Below are 12,436 nucleotides of genomic sequence, written 5' to 3'. Positions count from 1 at the left end.
TAACACTGATTATCTCTTCATCGTGGCAGCTGTGAGTGGGTGGGATGTATTAGGAAGCAAGTGAACATTTTGTCCTCAAAGGTGATGTGTTACAAGCTGGAAAATCTGGGAAGTGTGAAGATTTAAGAGTCTGACGAGGGCCAAATTGTGATGGCTGGGCAACTGAGTCAGAGCATCTCCAAAGCTGCAGCTATCGTGGGGCGTTCTCGGTCTGCAGGGGTCACTGCTTCATGTATGCAGGATGTGCAGGAGAAACAAGTCGGACCCATGGACACCCCACCTCCTAACTTACATGACCTAAAGGATCCATTGTTTGGTGGGGGCTGTTTTGGCAGCAAAAGGGGGACCAACACAATATTAGGCAGGTGGTCATAATGTTATGCCTTATCGGTGTGTATCTGATCATGCAGAACCTGGCAAAAACTATGCAATCAACAAAAAAACTATTCTGTTACACCTCCTCACGCTTTTACGTTTAAAGCATATATAATATATATATATATAGCATATATAATTTATATATATATAAATTTATATATTCATATAATTTAACTGAATTTGTAAAAAAAAAAAAAAGCTGTAATACATGTAGCACATCAAATATTCTGAACACAAGACTACAGCACACATACTCAGTGGGATGCTTACTTGTATAATTCAAAGTTCTGCATCACATCATTCCAGTAGTATCGAGCGCTGTGGTGGACGAAATAGTGAACCTGAGAGGGGGAGAGGGGAGAATCCAAACACTTAGTCTGTGAAACAGATTTGTTTAAAATGGGTTAGTTAGAAAACTATCAAATGGTAACAGGAGACACGGCTTCATACTAAAGTACCTGAACCAGCTGCCTGTGAGAAAACTGTCCGTAGCAGTCTTCGTGTACAGCGCTGACACCAAGGTCTCCGTCTCCATTTGTTACCTGGCTTTCAGGCTGGGAAGCCAAACTGTCAAAGGGCTTCTTCCCAGGAGCCAACATCACATGCACTTTGGCTCGAAACCACTGTCTGAACTCATCCTGAGGTAACAATATAAAGCAGCACAGTTTTCCTGTTCGTGAGGCCACACCAAATTTATCAGACACAGTATGGAACAGTATGTGTGCCACAGAAATAAAATGCTTCATTTCAATATTAAACTACAGCACATACCGTTGTCCTGAGCAGCACTGTGTGTGCGTCCTTCAGCGTGGTGTGAGTACAGGTGCTCTTCACACCCCACTCAGGTAACCAGTAGAGGAGCAGCAGCAGGAGACCACCAGAGCAAATAACACCTGCGCCCACCAGGATCATCTTCCACAGACAGGGTCTGTAACCCGACACCTCCTGCACAGATACGCTAACATGTTAACATGGCTGCGTAGTTGTCTCTTGTCTGTAAAACACCTGGTAATATGCTGGATTCAAGGACTTATTTCAGCCACAGATTAATTAATAGACAAGTGATTCTCTACTAAGTATTTCCCAAAGCAGGTGGATGGTGTGCACTGGAATGCATCAGGAATGGCATCCTTCTTGCAATCCACCCTTTTATCTGTGATTGGGACCGGCACAAGGAGCTCGCTAGCTTGTGACCCCCCCCCCCTGAAGCTGGTGCCTCCCCCCAGTCTCAAACCAGGGATGGACGGACAAAACCTGCATTATTTCATCTAACTGAAACTGAATTTGAAATCAAAGATATTCAATGTGTAATAAATACTAAGAGAATTGGAAAAACATATTAGTGACTTATCCTAATCTGGAGTCTAACACCGATTTACATCTTATATGTTAATGCACAGCTAGCTAGAGGTGGGACTCAGTAGACAACCCACAATACAATATTACTGTGATTATTAACATTGTGTGACCTGCTGAGCACTGCAGTGACATATGTTGTTCAACTACAAATTATGTCCTCAAAGTTAAACTTTATCAGTATCTGTTTTGTTGCAATACGATAAAGTTATCTCACGTCAGTTATTTTTTGGCTGCAAAATGAGATCATCAAGCGTACCAACACTGTCCTTAAAACCTGCTTTAAATGTAAGACAGTCTGCTATCAGTCTGTGAATGAATGGTAATTACGTGCAATCTGTTTCTGATAATACACCAATTAACTGCGACAAATCACTGAAAAAAAAAAAAAAAGAACATCAATGCTGTCTACATAAAAAGAAATTCACATTTAACAGTAATTCATACACTCAACAAAAATATAAACGCAACACCTTTGTTACTGCTCCCATTCCCCATGGGATGGACGTAGAGACCTAAAATTCATTCCAGATACACAATATAACCATCCCTCCCAAACAGTGGTCACAAATCAGTCCAAATGTGTGGTAGTGGGCACATCTGCTATATTGAGATAATCCATCCCACCTCACAGGTGTGCCACATCAGGATGCTGATCTGACATCATGAGTAGTGCACAGGTGTACCTCAGACTGCCCACAACAAAAGGCCACCCTGGAATGTGCAGTTTTGTCTCACAGCAAAATGCCACAGATGCCACAAGCAATGAGGGAGCGTGCAATTGGCATGCTGACAGCAGGAATGTCAACCAGATCTGTCGCCCGTGCATTGAATGTTCATTTCTCAACCATAAGCCGTCTCCACAGGCATTTCAGAGAATATGGCAGCACATCCAACCGGCCTCAAAACCGCAGACCTCGTGTAACCACACCAGCCCAGGACCTCCACATCCAGCAGGTTCACCTCCAAGATCGTCTGAGACCAGCCACCCAGACAGCTGCTGGAACAATTGGTTTGCACAACCAAACAATTTCTGCACAAACTGTCAGAAACCGTCTCAGGGACGCTCAACTGCATGCCCGTCGTCCTCATCGGGGTCTTGACCTGACTCCAGCTCGTCGCCGTAACAGACTTGTGTGGGCAAATGCTCACATTCGATGGCGTCCACAGGCCACAATTGACAATCTGATAGACTCCATGCGACGATGTGTTGCACTGCATGAGGCAAATGGTGGTCACACCAGATACTGACCGGTTCTGGGTCCCCAAACCCCCAATAGCGCAAAAAAACTGCACATTCCAGGGTGGCCTTTTGTTGTGGGCAGTCTGAGGTACACCTGTGCACTACTCATGATGTCAGATCAGCATCCTGATGTGGCACACCTGTGAGGTGGGATGGATTATCTCAATATAGCAGATGTGCCCACTACCACACATTTGGACTGATTTGTGACCACTGTTTGGGAGGGATGGTTATATTGTGTATCTGGAACGAATTTTAGGTCTCTACGTCCATCCCATGGGGAATGGGAGCAGTAACAAAGGTGTTGCGTTTATATTTTTGTTGAGTGTATTTAATTATCAGAGTTTAAGTTTGTAGTTTTTCCATCGTATTTTAATTAATTTAACAAAAAAAAAATTTTTTGGTGTCTATATCGATACAATATCGCAACACAAAATGCAGCTATGCTGTATCAATTACCCCCCACCCCATTACTAGTTACCTTTTTTAAGAAGGATGCATACTTAATTGCTCCCAGTATAAAGAAATTGTTAATACTAATCATAGGGGTGGGAAGTAACGAAGTACAAATACTTTTTAAGTGTACTTAAGTAGAAATTTCAGGTATCTATGGAAGCCCATTTCCGCAAGTAAAAAAAAAATAAAATAAATAAATAAATAAATAAATCCATAACTTGAAATTTTGAGTTATTTTTTAAAATTTCAACTTATTAACTCAAAATTTTGAGAAAAGTAACTCGAAATTTCAAGTTAGCTCTGCCAATCAGTAATCTATGTGAATGATGTCATTTCCTTGTTACCCGGAAGCTGAAACCTTCAGCTACAAATGCTACAGCTAAGCTACCAGTATTACATCCAGTCATGAATCCACAGATTGCTGAGTATTTTCAGCGTGGCTTCAAAAATGATGAAATCCTTGTGTTATTAGCTGAATCACATGGCGTTACTATCAGCAAACGTACTCGCGAAAGAGCCAATTTGTTGCGATCCGGTTATAGTGCGCGTTACTCTGCGCCATATGCTTCCAGGTAACAAGAAAGTGACCTCATTCACCTAGATTACTGATTGGCAGAGCTAACACGAAATTTCGAGAAAATAACTCGAAATTTTGACCTATGGATACTTGTTTTTTTGGGGGGGGGGGCAAAAAAACTGCCTGGTAAAGTTAAAGGGATTAAAGTGAGGCGTGTTTTCTTTTTTTTTGGTACAGTACCAGAATGACTGCAGGTGTCCAGAAGTTGCAGTACTTCAGCATCTAGCTAGCCCCACGAAAGATGAGCGAGCATAAAGGCAGTAATGTTTTGTAAATGGCAGCTAATTTCAAATACAGCATTTCTATCAGCAAACACACAAACAGTTTGTGTGCAGTTTATCTGCTAACTAAAGGTCGAGCTGCTGGTTTTCACAAGGAGAGAAAAGAAAGAGAGCCAACTTCACTCAGAGATGGAGAAAGATGACAAAGACAGGAAAGGAAGAGAGGTTAGATTTAAAGGTAAGGATGGCTCATTGGTGTTTGACTAACTGGAAATGTAAATCTTACATGTAAGTCCCCTTTTTTAAATCAGATACTGGGTCTGTACATGTCACATTATGATGTTTTGCAGCAGGTTGCACAATATGAAAAACAAACTGAGGTAGACTAACTGTGCTATTTAAAGGATACACGAAAATCCTCTGCAAGTTAGCACAGGATAAACAGGTTTGTTTGCTGCACTGTGATGAGTTTAAAGTAAAGAACAGTGTGTGACCGGTGCACAGTGGCTAAGGTTTCATGGTCAGAGTTAGGTTACATGAAGGGTGGCAGAGATGATGATGCTGAGATCCATTCACTGAATTCACCTTCATACCAACTTTATAGTGTCTAATATAAAGACAGCATAAACTGTGTACTGTATCGAGGATGGAAATCAGTAACATCTGCTGACATCTGGTTGAATAAAGTTGTGTATTTTGAATTTATTGTGGTTGTGGTTAAATTCATATTCTATTAAACAGATTCAGGCTGACTACAATTAGAACTACAAAAATTTGCATTTCCTGCGAAAATGCTGTGTGGATGCCTTAATGCTGAAAAAAAGCTGAAAAGGTTGAAAAGTTGCAAAAAGTTGCATGGCGGTGAAGAAACTGAAAATTCTGCTGAAAACAGGTGAAGAAGCAGAAATGTTTTGCTGAAAAGTGGTGAAAATCAAAAAATTCTACTGAAAGGGGTAAAGACGGAGAAATTTTTTCTGAAAAGTGTTGAAATTTTTTTTTTGCCGTGAGCAGGATTCGAACCTGGCCCTTCTGGTCTCACGGCAGCTACTCAGCTCACTGAGCCAAACTCATTCTCACAAAGAAGAGGTGGAGAGACTGACAATTCTGCTGAAATGAGCAGAAGCTGCTGAGATTTGTGCTGATAAGAGGTGAAAAGGCTAAAAATTTTGCTGAAAAGAGTTTAATGAGCAGAATTTCTGCAGAAAAGATGGAAAGAAGCAGAACGTTGCGCTGAAAAGAGGTGAATGAGCAGAATTTCTGCTGAAAAGTGTTAAAAAAAAAAGTTTAACTGTTAACTGAAAGAAATGTTGCCATAAGCGGGATTTGAACCCGGGCCTCGCAGTCTGAGAACGGCTGCTCATCTCACTGAGCTAAAACACAGCTCAAACCGGCAAGGAAAATCAGTGACCACACTGATAATGTGGAAGAAATGGGCAAAAAATAAAAATTAAACTGAAAACTTTGCATGAAACAGCTGGCAGAAAGGTTCTTCAAAGAGCTACTTTCTTACTCCGAGTACATTTCAGAGCCTGTACTTTTTCACTTATACTTGAGTAAAGAAGTTGAATCAGTACTTCAACTTTTACTAGAGTATTTTTAAACAGTATCTGTACTTCTACTTAAATACAAAATCTCTGTACTTTTGCCACCTCTGCTAATCACTACATTCCTTTTGCATTACTCGCACTCTCACATAATTACCAGTTAACAACATAAGCTTTAGTTTCCAGTAGAGATGGACCGATCCGATATTATGTATCGGTATCGGTCCGATACTGACCTAAATTACTGGATCGGATATCGGAGAAAAATAAAAAATGTAATCCGATCCATTAAATATCACGAAAGCACCTCACAAAACTTGCAACACGCTGTAACTCACCTCAGAACGTTAGCACGTCGGAGCAGTATGCATCACGTGATAGAGCGGCTGTGGCATGCGGGACCTGTCGGTGGTCTGGATAGCATGTGGAGCTTCGCTAGCAACCCGGCATTTCATCTCCGACAAAGTTATCCCGAGAGAAGTAAAGCAAGTGTGTAAGTCCATCTCTGAATGTTTGTAAAGCATTCCTGCGTTAAGCTTAACAAGCGATATATGGAGCGACTGCCTCTTCTCGCTGCTACTTCAATCATGAAACTGCTTAACTATCAGCTGATCGGCTTTTCTGTCGCGAGTTCGTCTCTCTTGTTTGCTTTTGGCCCACTTTGCACCAGAAAGAGGAAACCAGCGGCTGAACAACAGCAGCACGTTTAAGCTTGATCAGCTGTTGTTAGAATGTATTTAATATTACTTTCTACTCGAGGATCTTTTTCTACGTAGCTGACGCTGGTAACTGTGCAGGGGCGCATCTAGCAAAGTTTAGCCAGGGGGGCCGATAGGGCATGAACAGGGAAAAGGGGGCACAAAGACATACTTTTCTTTCTTATTCTCATTTAAAATGTCGAGCTTTTAATTATTTAATATTTATCTGAATCTTACACCCAAAGTTTTAATCTGATGTAAAATGTATAGAAGTCCATTATTGTATATAGTAACTGTTAAGTCTAATATACCCTAGTAAGCTATAGTACTTTTTCCTTTGGGAAGGTACCATCTGTGCAGTCTGCAATTTTGTTGAAGAAAGATGTTGAATCTATTTAATATTTCTTGAAAAATAATTGATTTCTGTGCATTTTTTTTTTCACACTGCATCAAATTAAGGTTGATTATGTCGATTAAGCATCATGAGGTGGAGCGTGAGGGGTGGTTCCCTATTTTTTATTTATTTATTTTTGTTGTTGCTGGGAGTTGGAACCCTATTAGTTAGGTTGCTTAATATTTATGCTAAGTACTCTTTAAAATACCAGAATAGGGAGGATGGTGTAGGTTTAAGTTTATTAGATTGATCAGTATTGCTGAACTATGAAATTTTTTTTTTTTGCATACAGGTTTAACAGAATAGCTTTAGTGTAGTTGTTGTTTTAAACTTGAGTATGAACTTGCAGCAAGATATTTAAAAAACAGTTTTGTTGATTAAAAAACACTATATTGGATTCATATCGATATCGGCAGATATCCAAACTTATGATATCGGTATCGGACATAAAAAAAAGTGGTATCGTGCCATCTCTAGTTTCCAGTCACACACACACACACACACGCGCACACACACGCGCACACACACACGCGCACACACACACGCACATGATCCTTGAACACAAAGCAATAATGTAAACCAGCCCAAAGAATCTTGAAAGCGATCACTATGGTGATTCTACCTCAGAAACACGTACAGGTAGGAATGGATGCTACATTTATATTTCAAAAATAGCGATAATCACTGCTTTTGTTACCTGTTGAGGTTCAGGCGGCTGCTGGTTTTGGCGTAGGCAAACATTCAGCGTTAACACTCTGGGTTCTTAGCTAGCTCTGTGTTAGCATGCTGTCTAATGTTTGCAAGGAGCTGATGATGTCAGTATAATGCGACTGTTTCTGCATCGTGTTCTTGTTCCCTCATGCAAAGAAAAAAGGTAATGCCCAAATTTCCACTCTTTAAATGTTGTACACCACTCCGGTTTTCCAGCTCTCTGCACATTAACTGAAATCAGCTGACTGTAGCCCAGCAGACAAAAATGATACACAAAATATGCCGTTTTAGTTCTACCTGCCTGACGTGCAGATAACTGGAGAGCCTTTGTAATTTAAGTACCGGCATAATTGCAACTTTAATACAGTAATCACATTGCATTCAGTTAGTGCATTACCAAAAAACATGTTACTTTGTAGCGAGTTACAACTATCAGTATATTGGATTAATGCAATGGCCTGCCAAATAATACTGTCTGCTTAGTGGTTCAGACCATCCAAGTATTTATTGGTCTGTTACTGAACGCCAGTTAGCCATGTCCATGCGTTTTGCCCATAGTTTATGGCTTCCTAGTGTTAGGTGATAACTTAGCTCTCCACCCACATGTCTAAATATTATAACTTCTGGATCTAGTAAACCAACGGGCCAACAGTAACACAGTTGAGGCTTTAACACGCCAAGTCCACAGACCATTGGCTGATGTCCATCTGTAGTAAACACAACCTGCTTCCTTTAGAACAACAACAACAACAAAAAACAAAAAACAGTTGTACCCATCTGACTGAAACTCACTCTTCTTTTACACAATACTTACACACACTGGTGCATTTACATGCCAAAAGTAGATGATATGAGAAAACCAAAACGTGAAATAACTGAAATGATACTCACCATCTCATCCTCCAGGCCTGGGCTGATGAGCTTCACCTCGTTCGCCTTCATTTTCTCAGAAGTCCCGAAACTACGAAGAAATGCAAAAAAGTATAACTTGTCACCACTGTATACCCCGCAGGTGTGTCATCACTAGTGGAAGCTCTTCAGCTATCAAGGATCTCTTCAACTCTGTGTAGTCGATAAAGGTCCTTCAATAGCAGTCAAGGGCATAAAATGACTTCATTTTATAGTCTCTCAAGAGATAGCAACCTAAACTAATAATGAAGTCAGCCATTTATTATTTATTTATTTTTTCCTATTTGGCTTTTCATCATTGGAGATGAAAATAAAGTTAGATACAAGTCAAACAACATCACGACAAGGACAAAAATCTTATCCGTGAGATAACCGATGAGGTGTCTGTGTGGAAGAAAGATCTGTCACCGAACCCGCCTGAACTGAAAAATGCTCCAACGTATTCCAAGCCTCTTGTGATTCTTCTGCAAACATCTACCTTCATTAAGTCCTGACAGTTCATTCTTAATGTTGCCGATTTTCAAGTTTGCCGGAACAGTATTGTTGATGCACTCAATATGACTCGAAGCACTTTATACACTTGCTTTATTTATCTATCAAATCAATAATCAGGAATGTAATAAAAACAGACAGTGTGTAATCTGCACATCATAATCCTACTCACTCTGCATGACCCCAGTCCAAACACATCTGTTAATTACTTATAATAAATATAAGAATAGTATTAAGCAACAATCAGTGCATGATAGGCCGCAATATACACAGAAACCTTTGCACTATTGTTAAGTTCAAAAACAGTCACAGCTGCAGTTTTGTGTGCGTCATCCGCCTGACCTGGCCCATCAAGAGCTCCATGTCTGTAATACAGTACTTAATATTTAAAATGTACTTTTTCATTTAGCACTCTTTGCAATTTTGATTTAAAGGTTTAACATTAAAGTGCATTTTTTATTCCACGGAAAATTTTAATTAAAAAAAAAAAAAAAAAAAAAAAAGGAAAACAAATAGACCTCAGCTTTGATCAGCTCTGATCAGATGCATCTCAAAAACTCACAATATCTTTGGAAAAATTCAAAGTTTTCTCTCAGTTATTTAAGAAAGTGAAATTGTTACGTATTCTAGACTCGCTATACAGAAACTGCAATGTGATAACTCAGAGTTTACAGCTCAAAGAATTATTGAATGAAAAGTATTCAAAGATTTCATTTGGGGTTTGGGTGAATTATTATTTAAACAGTGTAAATACTGTGTACCTCTTGGTCTAATTCAGTACACGCAACCACAATCATGGGGAAGCCGGCTGACTTCACAGTTGCCCAGATGATGATCATCGACATCCTCCACGAGCAGGGTGAACCACAGAAGGTCACAGCTGAAAAGGCTGGCTGTTCTCAGAGTGCGGTATAGAAGCACATCAACAGAAAGCTGACTGGAAGGGAAAAGGCGCACAAGCACCTTCAGCCTTAAGGTGACTGTGAAGAAAAGTTAATTCAAGAACTTGGGAGAGCTTCGAGAGGAGTGAACTTAGACTGGTGTCTGCATCTACAGCCACCGGGAACAGAGGTCCTCAGGAAAGGAGCGACGAGAGTCATAATAGGAAGCCACACCTGAACCAGGGATTCAGAAATGTCTTACCTGAGCTAACGAGAAAACGAACTGCTCAGCGGTCCAAAATCCTCTTTTAAAACAGAAGTAAATTTGGCATAGAGTCTGGATGAAGAGCAGAGAGGCAAAGAACCCGAGGTGTTTGTAATCCAGTGTAAAGTTTCTGCAGTCTGTGATCTGCTGGCATCGGTGGTGGTTGGTCCACTTTATTTTTTATCAGATTCAAGGTCAACACAGCCATCTACTATTAGAGCTTGATTGGCCAGCCAACTCACCTGATTCAAACACCACAAAGAATCTATAGAAGAAGGTGAGACAACCCAAAAACAAGGGGAGCTGGAGCCCACTATCAAAGCAACCTGGGCTTCAGTAACACCTCAGCACTGCCACAGACTGAACTCACACATGCACAAATTCATGGTAAAGGAGCAGAAACCAAGTAGAGTGCATAAATGAAGACGATAAGAGATGAGATTGGTCTCTTCCAGATTTGATAAGGATAGAAATCATAAACTACACCCTTCATAGTTATCAGATCTGATATGAGACAATATCTTTTAGCTAAAGTTGTTAATTCCTCCAGTGGAGCTTGTGGACAACCAGCAGATGTGCATAAAAGCAGTTCTGTCCAAACACCTTACCAACAGCCTTTATATTGGCTTTTCCTTTAACTTTCCCTTTATCTGTATATAAAACCACTTTATCACCATTAAAAAGTCACTAAAAGTGAACACACGGTGCTTCTCTGTGCCAGGAAAACTTGTATGGGCAGATATGAAATAAATAAAACTGAAACACTGCTGCACTCTGCAAGAATCTGACACTCTATGTAAGCAATGGCTTCCCAACAGCTTGATCTTAAATATATTGGAGTGTCCAAATCAAATCAAAGCCAGTCCTGAATGTGTAGCAGGGATTTAGCCGAGCTGTTCAAGTACACATGTGCAACATGACAGCTTAAACCCTTCAGCACATGCAGCCCACACAGACCCAGGTGTGTGCCAGCCCCACTTGAGCCATATTTAACAAATCCGACAACCAAAGCGATAAACGCGCTGCTTTAAATGCGAAAATTTCAACTGTTGATGTTTGAGTGTAAGAGCAGAAAAAACACAGATTTCCACGGTTTTAATCACAGCCTATCGGGCATGATCAGTGGACGCAAAGCACTTTCCAGTCTCTCTAACTTTCACCAACATGGCTCAAAGTCGTCAAAAAGTTTCGCAAGCTGTCGCTAAACTGAGATTTGGCGCATTTTTTGCTGAAAGCGTCCAAAAACGTTACAATCATCGCGTAAACGAGCGTGGATTCATGCGAGCTGCCGACTTACCGATGCCTCCACTCTCTCTGCTGGATCAGATCAGCCCCTGCATGGTGGAGCTGCTGCATTAAAGTTTGCTTGGATGCCCTCTGCAGCCCGCAAACACTGCGGATCGTGCAGCGAGTGTCTGGAGAAACGCGCGGTGGACACAGCAAGAGATCCACGCTGCGAGGCGACCCGGACCGTCCCAAACCGGTCCATTTACAAGGAAGTGGGGAAAACAGGATGTGAGGTCACTGAAGGACACCGCTTTTGGGACGAATTTCTGCAAGTTGCAACGAATCGTGTGCAAGGCTGACTCGCAGTATTCAGACTGGTTATTCGTGGTTTGATATTGGGGCACGTTTAGCCGTGAGGGTGGTGTTGTTTCAGGACGGAGGCCGCTAAGAAGTTTCACCAAGTTAACCTTTTATCTCTTTATTGCAGATGTTAAAAATAAAACACACACACAAAAAAAACTTGGTTTTGTTTCAAAAATCTATTTCATCATCTTATCAAATCGTAATAAACGTTTTGACATGAAGTCAAAGGAGCTTGGAAAGAAGCTCCTTTGCTTGGAAATAGCTCCTTTGACTACGATGACCTGGATGACTGAGAACCTTCACAGACGTTTTGACATGAAATGACGTTACATGAGTGCCAACAAGGCGGGCTTCTTTCATGAGTTTTTATATATTTATAAGATGAACGGTTTAAAGTGCAAAATATGACAACTGAATTTAAAGCTGTCAGATGCACGAGTATTGACCATTTTACAGAAACACACAGGCTTCACATTAAATCAAGAGAAAAGAAGTCATATATGCAAAGTTCAGCATCCTGCGATCCACCTCTGCGTCCTTTTCCTGAAACAAACATATACATTAACTTAGTTTCCATTTGATCTGAATCAAAGCTAAATAGCCAATTAAAATTTAGGTCAAAGCACAAAATGATAAAAAAGTAAACTCCAAATTAAATCCTTATCTGGACAGGTTTTAGTTTAAGTTTAATAATAGCTGAACAGTCTTAGTCTGTTGTCTT

At 40.6% G+C, this 12,436-nt stretch overlaps 1 protein-coding gene across 1 annotated transcript in view; it reads right to left on the bottom strand.

The window, feature by feature from the left end:
* The window catches only part of LOC146613702 (polyamine-transporting ATPase 13A3-like), a 30,819-nt gene extending 19,170 nt beyond the window's left edge, over positions 1 to 11,649 (bottom strand). The window contains exons 1-5 of the mRNA XM_085377108.1: positions 11,423 to 11,649; positions 8,470 to 8,539; positions 1,150 to 1,323; positions 837 to 1,016; positions 649 to 719 (exon numbers count right to left, since the gene is read on the bottom strand). Of these exons, the coding sequence (XP_085233234.1) occupies positions 649 to 719; positions 837 to 1,016; positions 1,150 to 1,323; positions 8,470 to 8,539; positions 11,423 to 11,481 (554 nt within the window). The 5' untranslated portion in view covers positions 11,482 to 11,649. The remainder of the gene's footprint in view (positions 1 to 648; positions 720 to 836; positions 1,017 to 1,149; positions 1,324 to 8,469; positions 8,540 to 11,422) is intronic.
* Positions 11,650 to 12,436: the final 787 nt, after the last annotated feature.

Source organism: Diplotaxodon limnothrissa, linkage group LG18 (assembly GCF_057381915.1).
Source record: "Diplotaxodon limnothrissa isolate DT_005_m linkage group LG18, D_limnothrissa_male_GT1.1, whole genome shotgun sequence".
Taxonomy (NCBI): domain Eukaryota; kingdom Metazoa; phylum Chordata; class Actinopteri; order Cichliformes; family Cichlidae; genus Diplotaxodon; species Diplotaxodon limnothrissa.
Note: the sequence above shows the minus strand (reverse complement) of the source record. Positions and strands in the feature narration are given on the sequence as shown.